The 23388-nt window shown below is 42.0% G+C and overlaps 1 protein-coding gene across 6 annotated transcripts in view; it reads right to left on the reverse strand.

Moving 5' to 3' along the window:
* Positions 1–23388, reverse strand: part of SCAPER (S-phase cyclin A associated protein in the ER) — a 319884-nt gene that overhangs the window by 274334 nt on the left and 22162 nt on the right. For 4 of the 6 annotated variants that reach the window (XM_039912272.1, XM_029066292.2, XM_029066293.2 and 1 more), the window contains exons 3-5: positions 14541–14658; positions 9773–9799; positions 792–862 (exon numbers count right to left, since the gene is read on the reverse strand). In XM_039912272.1, coding sequence (XP_039768206.1) covers positions 792–862; positions 9773–9799; positions 14541–14658 — 216 coding nt within the window. The remainder of the gene's footprint in view (positions 1–791; positions 863–9772; positions 9800–14540; positions 14659–23388) is intronic. The other 2 variants (XM_039912274.1, XM_039912273.1) reach the window with 1 other exon arrangement.

Below are 23388 nucleotides of genomic sequence, written 5' to 3' on the forward strand. Positions count from 1 at the left end.
CTGCATCCAGTAAGCACATTAAAAAATACTATTACCCCCCTCAAACTGACACGAAGGGGAGGAAACTCGCTCCCTGGGCAGATCTGAGCCAAGGATCTCTGATCAGAACAACCTGGATCCGAATGTGTGTGTGTTGTGGGAGGGAATGGATAGGTGGGCTCCAGGCTGGATAACACCCTCCCCTCACCCTCTAGCCCTTCTCTTTCCTTCCTCCTTTCCTTCTCCCCTCTCCTTAATGACATCACGAGTCAGGTAGGTAACTAAAAATTGCAGGGCTTTTTACACTCTATGTGCTCCAAGGTTTCCTTTTGGGGGGGAGGGAGGGGAGAGGGGTGTTCTTCTGCTTAAAAAAAAAAAAGGTTATCAACCCCCTGATAAAGACCATGCCATGCAACAGATATCCACTTAATCCAATATTAACACATTTCCATATAAGTAAAACTTCTGACAAACCTCTGTAGGTACAAAAGAAATCTATTATGTCCCAAATTTTATTGTTAAACTTACACTCCCCCCCACCCCCCAACCTAAAAAAAGAGTTTCCAAGATTTGGGGAGTTTATCTGTTGTCACTATATACCCTTTGATGGTGATAAACGCTTATATGAAAACACTAAATAATTCACACATTTGGAATAAATTCAATGAATTGTTTTGTAAAACAGATCTAAGTTAACAAAGAAGTTTATCCAAATGAAACAGAATATGCAGTATTTAGTTACTGATTTATTAAATCTATATATCACAGCATTTTCAGCAACTAAAATTAAACCAATAGCTCATATAGTATACCTGTTTAGTAGTTTTATGAGAGCCATGAATGGTTCGCTTAGATTTTCCACCCGTTTGCCATTTAGATTTTCCTACAAAGGAAAATATTAAGTTATTGTTAATATAATAACATAAATGCATTTAACTGTCAAGTATCCTAACACTTAACCTTTCAATCTGCAGTGAGCAGGAAATGGTGCCATTTCTTCATAGTCAATAAGAACAAGTGAAGTAGTCAAAAACAGGTTTCCAACACCCTAGAGATTTTCTCTACAAGTAATTTCTCAGAAGCAGAAAAAAAACCATTTTCTTAAAAGGACTATGTACTTTAATTGACTTGGAAGTGAACTTTATTTCCACATCAGCTTTGATGTCCATTTACTTAAATTAATTTGAAGTTTAAGGATTAGAGGTCCTTGTAAAAATAAAGGTTGAATGTCTCTTCCTATAATTATTCCACTCTAGGAAATTTAGTTTATAATTACCAGAACTAGCTATTTTTAAAAAACTGATCTTTTCTGTCCAAGTTGCGATTTTCATGCTTTCACAATAACATTGTCTGAGTTCTACTATTTTTGTATCTTGTATCACTGTATCCTCTATAAAACACATGAGAAGCCAAATGATTTGGGGGTTTCAGAATACTTATCTTTTAAAGGGTTTATAATGGGATCCAATAGGGTTCATTTCAAATCATGAAACACTACGCTATTGACCAACAAAAGGAAAAAAACTAGGAATTCTGTGATACTCAAATATTCACTGTAGTATATTAGAAAGATTACCTTTTATCAGTTGTCGCTACAGGCATAAGCCTAAACAGCATGCACTATTCATTCATTCAATCGTATTTATAAAGCGCTTACTGTGTGCAGAGCACTGTACAATAGCCACCGAGCCCAGAATGCATATAGGGAAGGATTAGGTAGTCACAAAATACATAGTCCAAAATACAGTCTAAAACGGTACCATCGTGATTACTGGAACTTGAGGTGTCACAATGCAAAGTCAATTGGATAACAACAGTTTTACAGGAAAGCACTTATCAGATGAGTTCAACCTGACACATCCTATTTTTTACAGCCCATTAAAGTATTGATCTTTCCAAGAGTTTAAAGATTTGAATGGCACAATAAGATTTTAAATTTATGAGCAAAACTTAAAAGGGATGGAGCCAATACAAACTGCAACACATATACTTTTCTATCAATTTCCATTGAGCAGTACGGAATAATCACAGCATTCGCAGAGCCTTTACTGTGTGTCAAGCGCTGTACCAAACAATAATCAGCTCAGACACCGCCCCTGTCTTCATGAGGCTCACAGCCTACAATGAGCTCACATTTCAACAGTCAATCCCCATTTTACAGATGAGGAAACTGAGAAGGGAAGTGATTTGCTCTCAGTCCCACAGCAGACAAGTGGCAGAGCCGGGGCTGTAACTTAGGTCCTCTGACTCCCAGGCTGTGCTTGAAGCAGTGTGGCCCAGTGGATTGAGCACGGGCCTGGGAGTCAAAAGGACCTGGGTTCTAATTCCAGCTCTGCCACTTACCTGCTGGGTGACTTTGGGCAAATCACTTCACGTCTCTGTGCCTCAGTTACCTCATCTGTAAAATGGGGATTAAGACTGTGAGCTCCATGGGGGACAGGGACTGTGCCAACCCAATTTGCTTGTATCCATCTCAGAGCTTAGTACTATGCCCAGCACACAGTAAATGCTTAACAAATACCAAAATTACTATTTTTTCACTACTCCAAGCTTAATAAAGTTCACCTTAATGAAATGAAAACAACCTAACAATAGTTAGAATTCATAATGTGAGCTTAAATAAACTTGGAGTAATGTACTATCAGACCAAGATCCAGGAGGCCACGATAACCCTCATATGACAAGCAAAAATAACATGACATTAAAGCAGCATCAAGCTCTTTACCAAGGTTAAGTTCTTAGTGTAGTGATGTTCTGCTATCGTTATTTATAGTATTTAGTAAATATGTCCTCTCTCAGGTTTACACCTGGAGATTTTCCAGTACTCTACCATTTCGACTACGGGAAGGAGAGTCAAGCAGAGGCCTATCCATTCCATTCCCAGTTTAGGCAGTGGCTAGGGAGTGGAAGGCCATCTGCTACAATTCAAAACTCACCTGTGCTGGGCAGCAGTGGCACGGGAGAGAGTCGAGGGCGGAAACTCGAGTTTACTGCACGGAAGGAGGCTATGGCAAACCACTTCCGTATTTTTACCAAGAAAACTCTATGGATACGCTACCAGAACGATTGCAGATGGAGAGCGGGGCGTTCTGGGAGAGACGTGTCCATGGCGTCGCTATGGGTCAGTGACGACTCGACAGCATAAGACCAGACCAGTAAGTACTTACTGTGTGCAGACCACTGTACTAAGCACTGTGGAAAAAAGTGCAGGTGACAGTTTAAACATGGTCCCTGCCCCTCGAGGGGCTCACAATCAAAGGGGGAAAGTCTGGTGACCCAACAGGAAAGCTGAAATAATATAAATACAAAACAATACAGAAGACAACCTAACAATGCAGAGCCAAATAAGTCCAGTGTAATGGGGACCAACTAAGAAGAAGCTGATCTTTGAGAAGCAGTGTGGAATATTGGATAGAGTCCGGGCCTAGGAGTCAGAAGAACCTGGGTTCTAATCCCGGCTCCGCCACTTGTCTGCTGTGTGACCTTGGGCAAGTCACTTCCCTTCCCTGTGCCTCGTTACCTCATCTAAAAAATGGCGATTAAGATTGTTGTACTGTGAGCTCATTGGGGGCAGGAATGTGCCTGTTATATTGTACTCTCCTAAGTGCTTAGTACAGAGCTTTGCACACAGTAAGCACTTAGTAAATACAACTGAATGAATGAATGCGAGCCTTATGTGGGACATGGACTACGTTCAACCTGATTAGTTTGATTTTACCCCAGAACTTATTACAGAGCCTGGCACACAGTAAGTGCTTAAATACCATTATTAAAAAAAATCTCCACTCAAACATGCCCGGGATTCTGGGCTTCAGTTTCCACCATGCTATGTTTTCAATAAACACTTCAGTTGTAGACCAGTGATGCCCAAATTAAATGAAGAAAAATAATAAAAATGCCACTCTGGACTATAAGCATTCTAAAGAAAGCAGATTTGCCAAACATACAATAAAAAGTCTAAAAGAAAAAGCAGCATACTCTGACCACCAAAGAGAATGAAATATACTCCTAATTTATCGGCGTATTTTCCTCAAAAATGGGGTCAAGAAGAGAAATATTAAAAAATATTGTATAAATGACTGAATTATATCAATTACTATAACTCTAAGTTGAAAATATCCAGTCAAATCAGGTGTGTAGTTGAAAGTCATTTCCGGGTGGTTTTAACATGCAAGCCTGGCACTTAAACACCACAAAACCTATGTAAACAGTGTGATCTTGGCTGCTTAAAGGAAGCAATATTTTACCAAGGATGAACTGTTCTTAAACAACTTCTCTAGTGTACCTGGCATAGACAGACTTGTCTTTCAGCACTAGCAAAGCAGTTTTTGGAATTTTACTACTCTTTCTTTTAACAAATATTTTTTGTGGCAAAGCAGGAAAAATCACACTTTTTTCTTTTGCATCCTGCAGAATAAATGGAAAGATAAAATGCTGAAACTTATTCCACTTTATGCATCCTGAATCTATAATGCCTGTTTCTAACTATTTAGAGGTGGATGACTCAAGGGTTTATATATGTGATCTAGAGCATGATCCCTGGATATATATATATATATATATATAAAAAATCCATTCAATTTTGCCTTTGGCAAAGAGCCAAGATTTAACAAATCTTCTCCCTTCATCCCTTCGGATCTTCCTACCCAAGAATTCCAAATCCTTTCCTTCCTCTCCACTCAAAAATCTACCACCGTGGCCCAAACTCTAGTCACACTGTGTCCTATCCCTGAGCTCCCTGACTCTGGCCTCTCTCCTTCCAATTTATGCTTCCCCCTGCTGTACAGATCATCTCTCTGAAACATCACTCAGCCTACACCTCTCCTTTCCTCAAAATCTTCCACTGGCTCCCTGTGCTTCTTAAGATCGAACAAAAATTCCTCCCAACTGGCTTCAAGGCTCTCCACCATCTGGGCCCACCTCATCTATCTGCTGCTCTCTTCTCTCGCTATTCCCCAACTCGCTGTCTTTATTCTTCCCAAGACAACCTTCTACTTGCCCCTTGCTCTTGACTCTCCGGCCTCTGTCCCCTGGTTCACACTGTTCTCCCGGCTTGAAATCCCCTTCCCCCCTCCCCACACCAGACACACTTCAGCTCTGTCTACAATCGAAGCCCACCTAAAATTCCACCTCCGCCAAAAGCTTTCCCTGATTAATTTTCCAAAACCCTGAACCATATCATCTCTTCAAGCAAGTCTAACACATATAAGCTTATTTACACTCTCTTTCACACCCATGTACAAAGATGTGGACTCAATTATTTTGACTTCTCTAATTTTAAATACTTTTATGTTTATAAAAAGAACAATAATTGTGGTATTTAAGTGCTTACTATGTACCAGGCACTGTAGTAAGCGCTGGGGTGGATACAAGCAAATCAGGTTAGACACAGCACCTGTCCCACATAGGGGTCACAGTCTTTATCTCCCCTATTTGATTTTAAGCCCCTTACGGGCAGGGAATTTTACTTCTTTATTCTGTATTTCCCAACATCTAGTACAATCACCTTACCTTAGAGAAGCAGCATGGCTTAGTGGAAAGAGCCTGGGCTTGGGAGTCAGAGGTCATGAGTTCGAAACCCAGCTCTGCCACTTGTCAGCTGTATGACTTAACTTCTTTGTGCCTCAGTTACCTCATCTGTAAAATGGGGACTAAGACTGTGAGCCCCAAGTGGGACAACCTGATTACCCTGTATCTACCCCAGCGCTTAGAACAGTGCTCCGCACATAGTAAGCGCTTAACAAATACCAACATTATTATTATTATTACCAAACTCAAAAAATGCTGTTGTTATAACTGATACTACATGGGAGATCCTGAGTTCCCTCTGGTTCTCAATCGGAGGATTCAGATTATAAATTCTTTATTTATATTAATGCTTGTCTCCTCCTGTAGACTGAAAGCCAGTTGTAGGCAGGGGACACATCTGCCAGATCTGTCATCCTGCACTCTGCCAAGTGCTTAGTACAGTGCTCTACACATAGTACATGCTCAATAAATACCATTGATTGATTAATTGATATGGAGGGTAGGCGCTGAAAAAGGAACCGTATGCTGCAGATAGAAGGACCGGGCCGTTCACGGAAGGTCAGAGGGTGGGCATCTTGGTTTAGGAGAGGGCGTTGTCCCCTGGGTTGGGGCCTGCTTAGAACAGAACTCGTTTTGCTCCGAGTTCACTGTTGGCAATTTTTCATGAAGCAGTTCATTCATTCATGCAGTCACATTTTTTGAGCGCTTACCGTGTGCAAAGCACTATACTAAGCATTTGCAAGAGTACAATTCCACAACAAACGGACACATGCCCTACCCACAATGAGCTTAGAGTCTACAGAATTACCTCCTTGAAGCATATGCTTGGCCGAGACCTTTTCCACCTATTTATCCTGTCCTTCGCTTAAGGACAAGACTAGAGAAACAGCATGGCTCAGTGGAAAGAGCCTGGGCTTCAGAGTCAGAGGTTACGGGTTCGACTCCCGGCTCTGCCACCTGTCAGCTGTGTGACTGTGGGCAAGTCACTTCACTTCTCTGTGACTCAGTTACCTCATCTGTAAAATGGGGATTAACTGTGAGCCTCACGAGGGACAACCTGATTACCCTGTATCTACCTCAGTGCTTAGAACAGTGCTCTGCACATAGTAAGTGCTTAACAAATACCAACATTATTATTATTATTATTATTCTTAAGGAAGGAGAGCAGGACTCGGAGTTCCTGAGAAGCATGTTCCCAAGGAGGGGAGAGAAAGGATGAAGGTCTCTCAATCAATCAGATTTACTGAGTGCTCACTCCATGTAGAGCACTGTACTAAGCACTTAGAAGAGGACAGGATAACAGAGATGAATGACATGTTCCCTGACCACAACGAGGAAACCTCCACTCCTAGGAGTTACATGGGAGAGCGGAGGCACTCGGCGGAGGGGGAAGCTTAATAAGTGGAGGGGTGGTGGAAGCAGTAAAAGTGAAAAACTTTCAGGGGGGTTTGAAACCTAGATCTTGCCATAACTATCCAAGTCTCCCTAGAAGTCACGGGCGGGTCACGTGAAGTGGTAGCTGTCACCAGAGGCAGGGATCGACAAAAAGCTCAATTCAAAGGTTTCAATAAAAACCAGTAACCGTGAATGCCAAATCAATGGTATTTATTGAGCACTTCCTGTGTGCAGAGCCTCATACTGAGAGCTGATGTTTCATTTGTGTCTGCTCTACCACTTCTAAGCCCCACTTAACCCTCTAGTGATATTTCCTGTTCTCTGCGGGGATGGCCCAGCCTCCAAAGCTTTTGAAAATCAGTTTTTGACAAAATATCGGTTTAGGAATCAAAAGACCAACTTCTATACACTTCTTAGATATATTAAAAATACACATACAAATAATACATGTGAAAGCACTCTATGCTCCAAGCATTATAAAAATCAGAGGTAGGATTATTTATGGGAGAAAATAGCCAAGTATTCAGCACGTGCTGACTAATCTTCCATTTAAGCTTTGTAGCTTCTGAAGCAATATTCACCCAAAACTGACTCAAACATTTTCAACTAACTTTTCATACCCCTAAGAGTACCTAAGCCTAGGGCACAGAACAAGGACAGGAACACAACAGGTGCCTTAAAAAGGCCAAGAGATTCCTTATACTTCAACTTCAAACTTTACTGTTATTGCAATTTGCTGGAGGTTCTGGGAATCCTATTGTGGCAACCCTGGAAAACTCTAGAAAACAGCCAGGAAGTGGCCTTTCCACCTGTGATAGCTGCAGAACCAGCCATGACCTCTGAGAAAGAAAACGGGAGGTGGAAGAGGCTGTCCAACCTCTTTCTCCACTCCCTCCTGCTGCTGCTACTGGGTTGTCAACATCACAATGGGCAAGTCTCCTCCAACCACCCAGCCTAACGACTGACCCTTGTAGGTCTCGCTAGAGGGATATGGGTTGTGGAATAGAATCCCCAAATCCTTGACCATCCCACCAAAAACAAGACAGCTGGTCACATTAGGTCAGCATCCTAATGAATCTGGGTTAGAATTTAAGTGCTTAGAAAAGCGCTTGCAGTCAAGAGGCGTTCTGAGCCAATGAACACTTGGGGAAAAAAAAATCTACACGTCTCCTCAGTCTGATTTAATGGGAAGGGCGAGAGAAAACCAATCCTCAAAATGTCTATTTTCTGAGCCAAAGGCAGAGACTATAACCCTAAACTTATTCCCATACTTGAGTCGCCTGACTTTTGCCCCCGATCCACTCACCATCATTTTCCACTTTCAAATTGTAATTTTAATTTCCGAGCTTCTCTAGTTGAAGATCATTCCTGAACTGCTATGGAATTTTATGAACTTTACTTCACAGAGGGAGCAGCAAAGCTTTAAGAATGATGTTGCCCAGGGTTTGAATCAGATAAAACTACTGGACTTCTGATAATGGACATAACGACTAAGACTGACTGATTAAAAACAGGAGACAAAAGAGAAAAATCAGGAAAGTTTGAGCTCCCATTTCCCCACAAAAATTAAATCTTTAAGTACCAACGTTAAAGGACAAATAGTAACACAGTAAAAATAAAAAGCTATTAAGACTTTGAGAACATCATCGTCTCAGCCTGAATCTAAGTAGCTTTGATCATCTTATTTTACATCCATTTTTCTGCAATACACAAAATGGAATTTTACAATCATCATCTACCTCAATGGGTCTTCCCTGTCCTAAAGCTGGCAAATGAAAAACTGCTGAGGAACTATGAAGATTGATCTATTGCTACCAATTTATTTCTATTAACATATGGGGGCTTAAAAATGTATGTGTAAACAAATGCTACAGATGATTTAGAAAATTTTTTAAGTATTGAAGACGCTGTCAAAGATTTCTGCCCTCTGGAAACAGGAATCACTGTCTACTAATTCTACTGTACTCTCCCAAGAGCTTAGGGTGGTGCTTTGCACATAATAAACAACTCAATAACTCTGGATTGAGAAACTCTAAAAACATACTAACACACATATTTTAATAACAAATTCTTTCAATCACCAATATATTGTCATACCCCAAAAACAGTACACACACTTTTCTGATTTCTATCACTCAGAGTCATAGTTCTCTAATTTATAAAAACTACACTAAGATGCTATACTTTGGGAAAAGCATAAATGAGTTTTAAAGAGAGTCCCACTTAAATAATCCTATTTCAAACAAAATAAAACAACTCTAGCGATTGCATTCAGGATAGAAACTTCATAATTATGCATTTAGTCCCTTTTACTTTTGAAGTGGAACAAACTTTAAATGAAAGCATTTCTTAAACTATTTGTTTTTCAAATATTGCTTAGAGAAAAATTACAATTACCATACGCTGCTACAAAGATATTTTCCAAATTGAAAATTGATAAATAATACTTGATGCACACCCATTTCCTAAGAAATGAGTTAACAGTGCAAGATCTTTATGAGCTTATTAGGGGCTATTACTGTGCTGAATGTACCAATGATAAATCTCATTTCCGCCTCTCTTTGATGTTTCTGTGGTCTCATTTGTGTACTTATTTTCAAGCATATTCCATTTGGCATATTGATTTTGTAGCATCTCCCATGTAACTTGACCACAGCCCATTTAAGTATTTGTTTTCCAATAATCAATAAATTGTCTATAATTCAATTCACTCAGGCTCAGATGATAATTCTTATCTCTAAAAGAAACCTAGTCCAAGCTTCACTAGCAAGTTAACACTTCAAAATAACTGTACTTTAAATGTACTGCAGGAAAAAGAGCAAAACTACAAATTCAACAATTAGATAGAAAATAAACACAAGTGACTTACGGCCTGGTCTGAATGGAGCAGGTATATCTGTGGAAAAGAAATGTTTGGGTAGAAAAATTCCATTTGTTTTTTCAAATATGAACAGGCCAAATCCAACAGGTTATTGGAGAATTCACCATATCGGGAGGAATATCTTTTGGAATCAAAGTACTTGATCCTGCCCTGCCCATGGGCCATGCCGGGGGCCCTGACATCATTAAGAGGGGAATAAAAAGAAATTTCAAACCGGAACACCATGACATCTCAACATTGACTGGGAACAAAATGTAATAGGATGACATCATGAGCTTGGGCTGGGCAGAGGCTGAGGACTGGGCCCGGGAATCTCTTGAAAAGGGCCATTTTTCCTTCTCATCTTTTCCCCCTGCCCCGAGTCCTACTCACTCTAACGTTCTTCATCCTCGGAACATGACCCATGCACCCCAATAGTGGCAGCTGAAGGGGGAGGGAGGGTTCCCTTCTATGCCCAATTTACACCAGCTCCCTTGAGGAACTCCAACAGCTTCAACTATCACCTCTAATAGGATGACTCCTAGATCTGCCTTTCGATTCATTAATAGATGGTATTCATTGAGAACTTACTGTGTGCAGAGCAGTGTACTAAGCCCTTAGGAGAGTACGACAACAGAGGAGGTGGACACGATTCCCATCCTCAAGGAATTCCCAATCTAGTCAGGCAGGCTGACATCAGAATAAATTACAAGTAGGGGAAGCAACAGAGTATAAGGACATGTACCTAAGTGCTGTGGGGTTGGGCGTGGGTACCAAAGTGCTTCGTGGGTGTACTCAACTGCATAATGGACACAGACTGGAGGGAGAAGATGGTGGAGAGATGAGAGATTAGGCTGAGAAGGCTTCCTGGAGGAGATATGATTTTAGTAGGGCTCTGAAGACAGGGAGGGTGCTAGTCTGTAGAGGAGGTGTTAGATGAGCCAAGTGGTAAGGCTGGATTGTAGTGGGAAAGGAACAAGGATAGGCAGGGGGAATAGAGCTGACTGTCTGACAAAGTCAATGGTGAGGAGTTTCTGCTTGATGCAACCATTAGAGATGGATGGGCAACTCCAGTCCTGATCTCTCCTTCTCTGAAATCTTGCATTTCCTCTGGCCTTCAGGACTTCTCTACTTGGATGTCCTGCTGACACCTCCAACTTATACCCAAAACTGACAACATTCAACTCATCTTCCCTGCCAAATCCACTCCTGCACCTAATTTTCCTCTACACAGTTAATACCATCATCCTCCCCTTCTCTCAATTCTGAACCTTGACATTATCCTTGATTCCTTACTCTCTTCCAGTCTCCATATTCAGTCTGTTAGTTCTTCCTCTTTAGAATTTCCAGAATCCGCCCTTTCCTCTCTATATACTATGCAAACTGTTCCCACACTGGTCATATCCTGACTCGACTACTGAGTTAGCCTTCTCATTGACCTCCCTGCCTCCCATTCCTCCCTTCTCCAATCCATAGTTCACTCTGCTACCCAGAACACGTTTCTAAAATATTATTCTGTGTAACTTTCTCCACTCCTCATTCTCCGCAAACAGAAAATCCTGGCCTCCAGCTTTAAAGCAGTCAATCAGATTTCTCCCTCTCACTTGACTTTGGTCTTTATCTGTGTGTTTGAGTGTGTGTTATGGTATTTGTTAAATTTGTTTCGGGCACTGTACTACAAACTGGGGTAGAGACAAGCTAATCAAACTGGACACTGTCCATGTAACATGGGGCGCACCATCTTAATCCCCATTCTACATATGAGGTAACTGAGGCTCAGAGAGGTAAAGTGACTTGCCCAAGGTCACACAGCAGACAAGTGGCAGAGCCGAGCTTAGAACCCAAGGTCCTTCGAACTCCTGGGCCCATGCTCAATCCACTAGTCGAAGCTCCTTCTCCCACTACACCCCAGTTGGTGCGCTTCATTCCTCAAGCCATCTTCTCATTATGTCTCATTCTCATCTCTCCCACCGCCGACTTTTTGCTTATACTCTCCCTTTTTCCTGGAACTACCTCCCTCTTCACATCCAGCAGACCACTGCACTCCCCAGCTTCAAAGTTCTTCTTAAATGACATCTCCTCCAGGAGGCCTTCCCTATGAAGGTTAACCTCATGGCTCCCCATCCTTATTCTCCCACCTGCCACTTCAGAAACTTGTGTGTCACCTAAGCACTTGGGAACTCACCCCTTGCTACTGCATTTCTCTCTAAATCTTTTTACACTCTAATGCTTCCTCCTTCCTGTAATTTTTCTTAGTGTGTCTGTCTCCACTGTGAGACAAAGATCCTTGAGGGCAGGGATTATGTCTATTAATTCTATTACACTCTCCCAAGCACTTGGTATGCTGCTCTGAAAACAGTAAGCACTATACTATTAAAAACTACTGATGGATTGAAAGAAGAAACCCTCCCATGGCAAAAAATATCCTGCCCAAAAGCTTTTGCATCCAAACATTCTGAAATGCAACAAAATGGGCTAGTGCTAAGTCTTTGTAGCGTTAGTACCAGTTAATGAACAATCAATCAAACAGCTGTAGAGCAGTGTCAAGGAGGGAAATACAATCAATGGCATTGACTGAGCACTTACTGTTTTTAGAGCACTGTACTAAGCACTTGGCAGAGTACGATATACCAGAGGTGGCAGACACATTCCCAGCCCATAACGAGCTTATGTTCAAAAGGGGGATGATGACAGAATTGCAACATTAAAATAAATGTGCATATAGAGTAAAAAAATTCCATCTGCCACTTAGATGTGCCTGCCCCTGGAGAAGTCATAACCAGGTTATCCCATAACTTCCCTAATATATCAACTGGAAACGAAATCCTGGAGGTGACAAGCAGTGTGGTCTAATGGAAAGAGCATGGGCCTAGGAGTCAGAAGATCATGGGTTCTAATGCCAGCTCCACTACATGTCTGCTATGTGACTTTAGGCACGTCCCTTTACTTCTCTGTGCCTCAGTTACCTCATCTGTACAATGGGGATCAAGACTGTGAGCTCTACATGGGACAGGGAATGCGTCCAACCCGATTTGTTTTTATCCACCCCAGTGATTGTCACATAGTAAGCACTTAAATACCATAATTATTATTATTACCTATTAATATCAACTATCTAGCTCAGTGAGCACTGCACTGACATTTTACATATGGTCAGTTCTCCCTAATGAAGCAAAGAAATGCAATTGAGGAGACTGCGAAGAGTTTGAAAAGGACTCTGAAGGAGGTTGAGCTTAGGGACGTTCATCATTCTGGATGGTAAATGGCATCAAATACCAAGTAATGACCAACATCAAAAACTTGATCAAAGATGACTTCCATCTTCATACCAGAGAAGTAGCCCCCTAAAAACTGTTTATTCCTTGTTAATTCCCTGACTACACCTCAAATCCCTTTTGGGGGTCTCAAAAAAAAATTTATCAGACTCTGTGCCTCTCTTAATGGTGCTAAAAGTATCTGATTTTTAGATCCTAAATGGTGTTACTACTACTTTCTGTCCCCATTCCACATGTTAGGGATGAAAAATGTTGGGCTGAGATTATGGGCGGGGAACATGTTTTCTCCCCCCCATTAGCGTGGCATTTAGAACAATTCTCCTAATTGGCATAGCAGCCAAGTATAGTGAGAGTTGCTCCCGAGGGGCAGGGTTGAGGCTGGCAGTTCTGAGTACCTCCCCCTACCCCACACCCACCCCAATACCCTGCTTCTCAACTGCCCAGACAGCAGGTGCACCTTAAGGTGGCAGACGGTAGGGATGAGCGTAGATGATGAAAAAAACCTGAAATGGAATTCACCCATCAGGCAAACATGCTGACCTCAAGATTTGGGGGCAAGGTTAAGACAGGACAAGCAGGAGAAAGAGGAGAAGAAGCAGCATGGCATAGTGGAGAGAGCACGGGCCTGGGAGTCAAAAGGTCATGGGTTCTAATTCTGGCTCTACCACTTGTCTGCTGTGTGACCTTGGGCAAGTCACTTTACTTGTCTATGTGTGAGTTTTCTCATCTGTAAAATGGAGATTGAGACTGTGGAGCCCCTCGTGGGACAGAGACTGTGTCCAACCCGATTTGCTTGTATCTATCCACCCCAGAACTTAGTACAACACTTGGCACATAGTAAGCGCTTAACGGATACCACAATTACTATTGCAGGACATAGCACCAAAAAATGCCACCTTACCTGAACACCACAATCTCCTCCAATGAAAGGTTGGTGCCTAATGTTAGGTTCTGGGCAGAACTGAGCCAAATTTAGAATTATCTACAGAAAAGCATGCTTGATCTGTTGAGATTGGCTTATTGCCCTCTTAAAATTTTAAACTGTTGAAATTTTGACCATTTTAAGAATGGAAACTGAGGCCTGCTCTGGTTTGCCATCATCAATGGTCACAGATCAGAGAATAATTTTTGGCTCATTCCTTTCATTTTGTAAGTCTAGTTATCCTGGCATTATATGTCACTGAGTCATCAGAACACCAGTGAAAAAAGAAAACTCATTTGCTATTCCATGAGGGGCTGGAGTCTCTCAGACTTCACTTTGACAGGAAACAGGAGAATCACATTTTATAATTTGTAAGAAATCACTTAGAAGTGATACTAATTGCATTAAATGACAAAAGGAAAAATGCTACAGGAAATAATTTAGCTGACTGATGTGTCCGTTTACTTAGATGATTCAGGGGAGATACCCAATGTAACCTTAAATACTATTCCACTACAAATATAAAATCACATACTTCTCATAGCATAAACATCAAATGTTACTTCTCGCCAGTACCTACCATCATCATCTTTGTTTTCCAGTGGAACACTCCACGCTATCAAGTTCCGAGCTGTTCGACCCTCCTCTGCAACTATTTTCCTCACTTTGTCATGGCTATTAGAACGTTGGAAGGAAGCCTAAACACAAATAGGAAAAAACAAAAGCTCAATTACATCATATTATACACTACTTTGGCCTCGGGCAGGAAACTTGTTCATTTCCACATTCTAAGGAAGTATCTGCCACCGACTTAAATCTGCTAAGATGATGTTTTCTAAATATCACTTTCAGTCAAGTTACTGAATAGCTACTGATAATTTATTCCTTGATATATTTCACTATTCCAATTTCATCTGCTAGTAATCTCTTGATGGTGTGACCACATTTAAATCTTCTTTACTAGCTCATTTAAATCACTGCTGATGTTTTAGATGCAATTTAGTGCTTGAATCTGTATCTTTTCCTTTTACCTCAATACAGTGAGTGATCGCCCACCAACTGCTTTCAGGTTTCACCTGGCTCAGAGAACCCAAATTTAAATCAGCACAAAATGACTATGCCACTTAAATTCTACCTTAATTGTACTTTTCCATTTGGGCAGTTTAAACATTTTACTAACATTTTTATTACAACAGTGACTACCTTTATTATGCAGCCATCAAATAATTGCAATCTCAGTATGCTGTGATAGTATTACTATTTTGAGGGTATTGGGGTCCAAGAACTTAATAGAGCTAGAATGCCACATATCTAAACAGCAAGGGGGACCCAATCAGAGTTATCTGTTGAGTGCTTACTGTGCACAGAGCACTGGGCTAAGTGCTTCGGAGTGGAGTGGAGCTTTCAAGAACAGCCAGTTGAGGGGTTCGCAGTATGAACGAGTGCTGCATTATGGTTAGTGTATGGTCATCCAAAAGATCCTGTTGATGCCAGGGAACAGGTATGCTAATTCTCTTCATTCATTCAACCACATTTATTGAGCGCTTACTGTGTGCAGAGCACTGTACTATGCGCTTGGTTGTATTGTACTCTCCCCAAGCACTTAGTACGGTGTTCTGCACACATAGTACATGCTCAATACCACTGATGGATTGATTGAAGGTTAAGAAGGATATTTAGGGAAGGAAAAGGAAAAATGACAGAATATGCAGAGGGGCCTGACTCCTGACCTCTTCAGAGAAAGAACATGGTCTACTGGAAATAATAATGTTGGTATTTGTTAAGCGCTTACTATGTGCAGAGCACTGTTCTAAGTGCTGGGGTAGACACAGGGGAATCAGGTTGTCCCATGTGGGGCTCACAGTCTTAATCCCCATTTTACAGATGAGGTAACTGAGGCACAGAGAAGTTAGGTGACTTGCCCACAGTCACACAGCTGACAAGTGGCAGAGCCGGGATTCGAACCCACTGGAAAGAGCCCGAGCCTGGGAGTTGGAGGATCTGGGTTCTAAACCAGCTCCGCCAAATTGCCTTCTGAGGGAATTAACTTCTCTGAGCCTCAATTTCCTCATCTGTAAAAACAGGGATTCAACATCTGTCCTCCTTTGTATGTAGACTGTGAAGCCGATGTGAGACAAGGATGATGTCCAACCTGATTAACTTGTATCTAACACATAGTCAGTGCTTAGCAGATACTATCACCATTTCCATCATTATTTATGGAGTGGTCCTGGGTCCTGTTTGGTCTTGATAATGGTAAAAAGGATTTCTGTTCTCTTTTCCTCCTGATCCTGGAAGATGAGGAACCTCTTCAGAGAGGTGTCCCACATTCAAGCCCCCATCCTCTTAATTAGGCTGATGAGAAGGTAAATGAGAGAAGAGGGAGTTCATCTATTTGGGGGATTTTCTGATGCAAATCTTACTTGTGGCTTTAACTCTAACCCAGGTTGCAGCTGTTGTTGCTAATGGTATTTGTTGAGCGCTTACTATGTGCCAGGCACTGTTCTAAGCTCTAGTGTCGGGCGGTGTGTACAAAGGGCAGGGACTTAATCAACGCAAGCTTATGACCCGCACTTACTGGGAATTCCTCGTTCATGGGGAATAACTGAATTCCCAGGTTGAATTGGATCTTTCTAATCTGCCTGTTGGAGGGTGCACTTAATCATGACCTATCTAGCTTTATAATTGGAATTCTGGGTGGAATTTCTAGGTCCGGATTTTCCTTCAATCTTTATAAATATGGGGTGGTGGGGAAGCAGTAATATTGATAATAATAATGATGGCATTTGTTAAGTGCTTAGTAATAGTATTAATGAAGTAGTCCCAAGTTCAGTCCTGGGAGGACCCAATTTCCCCTTCGGAGTGAAACCAGGGAAGCAAAGCTTCCAGAATGATCCTAGGCAAGAGGAAATGATAAGACTAGGGAGATACAAGACGGAGCCAAACCCGTGCCCCTCCGGCCTTCCCGGAAGCGTAAGTAAGGTTGGTCATAGGAGAGGGTTTCTCTTGGCCTACTTCCCCAGATGCCTTTCTGGGACTTTTCTTGCTGGGCCCTCTCACAAGTCCTGTATCTGGGCTCCACCAAAGCTGTTAGGGATTCTCCTTCCAGGTTTCTTGTTCAGCATCTCACAAACAATCTGGTTATTCAAAATCACATTAAGTGACACAGAAACTAGGGTCCCTGCAATTAGATGATCACGACTTTATGCAATTATTTACTTGAAGGTGAAATTGCCTGTTCTAATGCTTCCCAAAAACACTTTTCCCCAAGTTTGAGGAAAAAGGCATTTTAAGTGGTAGTAGTAGAGTAGTAATAGTATTCGTTAGAGGCTTACATTGTGCAGAGCACTGTACTAACCCTTGGGAGGTCATTTACAGGTGGGCATTAAACATGGTCTCTGTCCCTTGTGGGGCTCAGAATTTAAAAGTTTAAAGCAGGACAAGGGATTGGAGATGGGTACGTCAGGAGCATTAACACATAACACAGACACACAAAATAGGCTCAAAGTCTCGACAACAACCGAGGAGTTTCAGAGCACGAAGGAGGAAGCGGGACGCAGGAATCCTCGGTGGCGGGACGGAGGGCGACGGCCACCACCGTGTTTTTCTTGGTGCAGATGGAAGAGTCTGCCAGCACGTGGGAGAGACTTTTATCCCCGGCCTGGAACGCACGGAGAAGGCCAGGAGCAGGGACCCTCGGTAGCAGGAGGGAAGGCGGCAGTTACCATGATGCTTTTCTCAGTGGCCATTTTAAAGAATTACTTCCCTCCTGGTCTAAACACCAAATTAATTTTGCATATTTTGATCTTTGAATAACTCAAAAGCTTCTCACCTTCCAAACAGAAACCCAAGCTGGGTCAGACCAAAGGTCTATCGGCCCCACATCTGATAATGACAACAACAATAATGATGTGATTGGGGGATGCACCTTCTGGCATAATAATCCTTGTATTTGTAGTGTACTTTTATTTCTACAAAGGGTTCTCATCTCATTTTTTCCACAAATAGCTCTTTGAACTGGGGAAAAAGAAGTATGATCGTCTCCACTGTACAGAGGAAGAAACTGAGGCCCAAAGAAGTTCAGCAGCTTTGCCCCAAACCCCAAAGCGGGCTAGTGGCAGAGTCAGAACATGAACCTAGGGCCTCAGGCTCCCTGGTTTCTCCCCTAAACTGTTTCCCAACTCTACTTTCTCTCTCTATGAAGTATATGTAATACTTCACATTACATATAGCATAAAGTAAAAAGTTATGCAAAATTATTTAAATTGTCTGGATTTATCCAAATTCTTTTGAACCTATTGATATTTTCTGCCTGTACAAGTTCCTGTGGTAAAACAGTCAAGTAACTGTTTTGTTAGTTTTAAAATGCAGGCAGACTTTGCCCTTTAAAAAAAAAACACAGCTCGTTCCTGAAAGTCACGTCAGAAGCCAAAGTACCTTTTCCCAAAGGAACAATGTTATAAATTGGGGTTACTTTCCTGACCCATCAACCATGTAATATATTTTCACAAAAATGACAGGCCGGGGTTTGAATCTGATTTAGTCAACAACATCACTGTCAGCAACGCCATCATCCCTCCCATCCCAGAAGCTTGCAACTTTGATGTCATCTTTAACCCTTCTCTCTCATTTATCTCCCACACTGTTTGACTTTTTAGCCCTGCTGGTTTTTTTCTGCAATATTTCACAGATGCCCCTCCGCCATTCCTCTTCGCCCTCGTTGCTTACTACTCTGGCTCAAGTCTTCAAGGTTTCTTTTTTATGCTTCGATAACAAGCTAGTTCCTTCAGTTAATAAATTTCATTTCATCATGAAATGGACTGAAATAAACAGCCGAAGTAACCAAAGCAGTCAGAGAGCTGAAGCCCCTTCTTTCTGGGCACAGGGTGAAAGAATTACAACCTTTCGGCCTGGTCAGATGAAGGATGAGAGGAGTCATGATGTCCAGTCACCAAAATCACAGAGGCTGTCATTAGGGCCACAAAGAATTGTTGCTCGCAAGGTCTAGAGAGTATGTAGATGGGTGACAGATTCAAGACAAACAAAAAGAAACACTTCACCCAGCCAATAGTACTCACATAGAGCTGGCTATCGCAGAAAACTGGGTAGGCAAAAGGTATCAATAGGTTCAAAAGGAATTTGGAAAATCGCAGATAAGAGGCCCACAATGGAGAGTGGGCAAAAATACTGGCTATTAGGAGCCTTGCTTTAGAAAAGTTTTTTGCAGAGTCAGGAAGAAATGACTCGTGTTAATAAAACCCCAAAATTAAGGATGTTAAAAAGTACACTTATCTTGCCTAATGCTGCCACGTCGTCTCCGACCCTCAGCGACTCCATGGACGCATCTCTGCCAGAATGCCCCACCCTCCATCTGCAATCATTATGGTAGTGTATCTATCGAGTTTTCTGGGTAAAAATACAGAATTGGTTTACCACTGTCTTCTTCCATGCAGCAAACTTGAATCTCCACCCTCGCCTCTCTCCCATGCCGCTGCTATCCAGGACAGTTGAGTTTTGACTTACAACATATTGCCTTCCACTCTCTAGCCACTGCCCAAACCAGGAATGGAATGGGTAGGCCTCTGCTTGACTCTCCCTCCCATAGCCGAGACCAGTAGAGTACTGGAAACTCTCCAGGTACGATCACGAGAGGGGAAAAAGCACTCTATTAACCATGATATTAGGAGACCGATCTTACTCTAGCCTGTAAGCTCCCTGGGCACAGGGAAACTGTCTGCCCACTCTTTTATACTTTACTCAACCAAGTGCTTAGAGCAGTGCTCTGCACAGAGTAAGTGCTCAGTAAATATCAATAGCATCCTTTGAGGCCACTGTCAGACACTGATAGGGTTCATGATGGACTTCTGGGCTGACTCAGTGCGGCCCCACTTCTGTTCTTAATACAACCCTTAAAACGAAGGCAGACTTTTGGTAATATCTGATGTAATTACAGTGACTTTGTTCAACTTACGACATCCTCTTTGCTGGCAGCACTCCATTTGAAAAATGTACTACTCTATCTGAATATCAACTGCTGTGCAATACCCATCACAAATGCTTTTCTACAATATACATGGTGTGAACCTATTTCAGTAGCAAATGCATAAATTTTGTCACCTTTAATAGCCCAGATGTTGTAAAAATGTCAGGGGCGGCCGGGGCCCCAGAGTTTCAAATAGTTTTACCTAAGTGCAGTGTGATCTGAAGTGCAATAAATGTGTGTGAGAGACCGCATATTTTGAATATTTCCACAAAATAGATTTTCACCAGGAGCTTGTCTTCCAAGCGATCCGCATTTAAGCTCCCCTGACCTTATTGCAAGCCACAGGGTGCCACCTAGTGCTACAATGAGAATTTTCTGCAAATTGCTCAAAAGGAAACACTTATTTCATAAAATGTTGCCTCCGTAGCACCAGTTAAAGAGAAAGCACACTCGCATTTATTTAATATAAATTGGGCCATTACCACCACTTGAATGATTCTCCCCGTATGAATTACTCATTTACAAACATCTTTTAAGAGGGCCAGTATTTCCATAAGATGCATCAAAGTGACATTTTTAATCTCTTCAACTCCCTCTCCAATAGGCCGAATACGCTACTATGATTACGATTAACCTCTAAGCCCCAGAGGAAGATGTGAGACTTTATAAGAAAACCGGACCTTGTTGATAGCAGGCGACTAAGTACAAAGAGCAGGAGCCTGTGTACAAGTAGTTATATCGAGGCCCTCCAAACTCTGTGAGAAGATGGATCAGTTGGACAACTTTGAAGATGTGGATTGCCAAATTATTTTTTCTCATTGTACATGCCCCTCCGCTCATTCATTCAATCGTATTTATTGAGTGCTTTCTGTGTGCAGAGCACTTGGTTTTATCCTACTCTCCCAGGCCTGGAACACCCTCATTCCTCAAATCCAACAATTATTCTCTCCTGCTTCAAAACCTTATTTGAAGGCACACATTGCCAATAGGTCTTCCCTGACTAAGCCCTCCTTTCCTCTTCTCCCACTCTCTCCTGCATTGCTCTGAGTTGCTCCCTTTATTAATCCCCCCTCCCAGCCCCACAACACTTATATACATATCTGTCATTTATTTATATTAATGTCTGTCTCCCCCTCTAGACTGTAAGCGCACTGTGGGTAGGGAATGTGTCTGCTTGTTATATTATACTCTCCCAAGTGCTTAGTACAGCACTCTGCACACGGTAAGCACTCAATAGTAATGATAATAATGATAATGGTATTTGTTAAGGGCCTACTATGTGCTAGACACTGTAATAAGCACAGGGATAGATACAAGCAAATTAGGTTGGACACAGTCCCTGTGCCACGTGGGGCTCACAATCTCAAACCCCATTTTGCAGATGAGGTAACTGAGTCACAGAGAAGTGAAATGACTTGCCCAAGGTCACACAACAGACAACCAGGGGAGACAGAATTAGAACCCATGATCTTCTGACTCCCAGGCCCGTGCTCTATCCACTACACCATGCTACTTCTCTAAATACGACTGAATGAATGCATATGGTGCTCTGCCCACAGAAAATACCACTGTTTGACAGATATTGACAGATTGACAGTAGATATCCAACCCTGTACACAATCCTTCTGATTGGAAGGTGAAGTGCTACGTGTAGGTGAAAATGCTCATGTGTGAATGGCAGCCCCTTCCTCATGGTGCACGTTTAAAAAGGAGGATGATATAAAGTTTGTCATTTATTGGGGTTCATTCATTCATTCAATAGTATTTATTGAGTGCTTACTATGTGCAGAGCACTGTACTAAGCGCTTGGAATGTACATATAGGTAACAGAGACAGTCCCTCCCCTTTGACGGGCTTACAGTCTAATTGGGGGGGGACAGAATGCCAGTGGTTCTGGCATTCACTATTGTGGCTCCAGCTGCAGTCATTGATTGGGCCTCAGTTTCCCTATCTTGCCTATTCTTATGCTGCAGAGGAGCCAACCTATTCCCAACAATATCCTTGTTAGCAGCAAAGCTGAGACTATCCAGATTTCACAGAAGAAGAAAGAAGGCCTCTTGCTACAGGGCCTCAGACGCTGAAACAACACAGTATCAGGGCCAGGTTGAAGTCACAGCTTCTGACCTCCTTTACGTGTTTGGCCTGTTAAACTACACTTAACACTTGCAATTTCCTACAGAGTCAAAATGGGTAGCATACAGCAGTTCTCAAATCCACATGCAAAATCCCCCACAGTCATTCAACTTTGAACTTCACCTCATTCTTTAGCAACCTGGTTAATCGAGCCCATTTAACGCCCTAAGACCGAGATGGAAGGGCCCAGTGACGAAGAGCCCTAATTACTCCTTCAAAGAACTAAGCATCTTTGGAGCTTTCATTATCTTTGATCTCGAAAGACATGAAATTCAAAACCCAATTTTTGGTGGATATGGGGATAAGGGTCTGAGACGTGCATTCTTAGATGGTAAAAAGAGGAAATTGATAATGTAAAAATTTTATTCATCTTCCTCAGATAAACTGAGCTTTCACTATACAAGTTATTTTTCCTATCCAAGCATGTTCCAAATGAAAAAAAATACGAGAATGTTAAATGTTTTTTTTCTACATTATCACTAAGTAACGTTCATGGAACATCCAGTCTTTCAAAAGCATAAGCCTAAAAAGCCAACTGGCCTATTTAGTAAGATGCATCATCTCCCCCTCTCGACTGTGAGCAAAAATGTGTCTGTTGTTATATTGTACTTTCCCAAGAGCTAAGTACAGTGCTTTGTACACAGTAAGTGCTCAATAAATATGACTGAATGAATAAATGATCAATCAATGGCCTGGGTGCTTACCGTGTGAAGAGCACTGTACTAGGGACTCGGAAAAATACAGGGTTGGTAGGTGTGATCCCTGCCTCCAAGAAGCCTGCAGTCTACAGAGTCAGAAGGTCATGGGTTCTAATCCCGGCTCCGCCTCGTGTCTGCTGGGGGACCTTGGGCAAGTCACTTCACTTCTTTTGGCCTCAGTTACCTCATCTATAAAATGGGGATTGAGACAATGAGCCCCACATGGGACAGGGACAGTGTCCACACCAATTTGCTTGTATCGACCCCAGAGTACTAACAGTGCCTGGCACATAGCTAAGCACTTAAATACCATAATTATTATTATTACAGGTGGAACCTGCAGCCCACAGGAGGCGCTTACAGCCTACGGGTTTAAATGTTTCATTTGACAAAATTCACTATTTACTATTGAAAATCTGCACCAGACACTGGGTTACCATCTCCTTTTCCTCTTCAAACACTGTTTCCAATTCAGCAGTCAGGAAACCTCAATTCCCTGTTGAAAGCTGAAAGTACACAATGTCACAGCTGTAAATATTCAATACCTTGGAGGCAGGGAACATGAATTCTAAACTTGACTTTGCCACTTGCCTGCTTTGTGTCCTGAAGCAGGT

Source organism: Ornithorhynchus anatinus, chromosome 5 (assembly GCF_004115215.2).
Source record: "Ornithorhynchus anatinus isolate Pmale09 chromosome 5, mOrnAna1.pri.v4, whole genome shotgun sequence".
NCBI lineage: Eukaryota > Metazoa > Chordata > Mammalia > Monotremata > Ornithorhynchidae > Ornithorhynchus > Ornithorhynchus anatinus.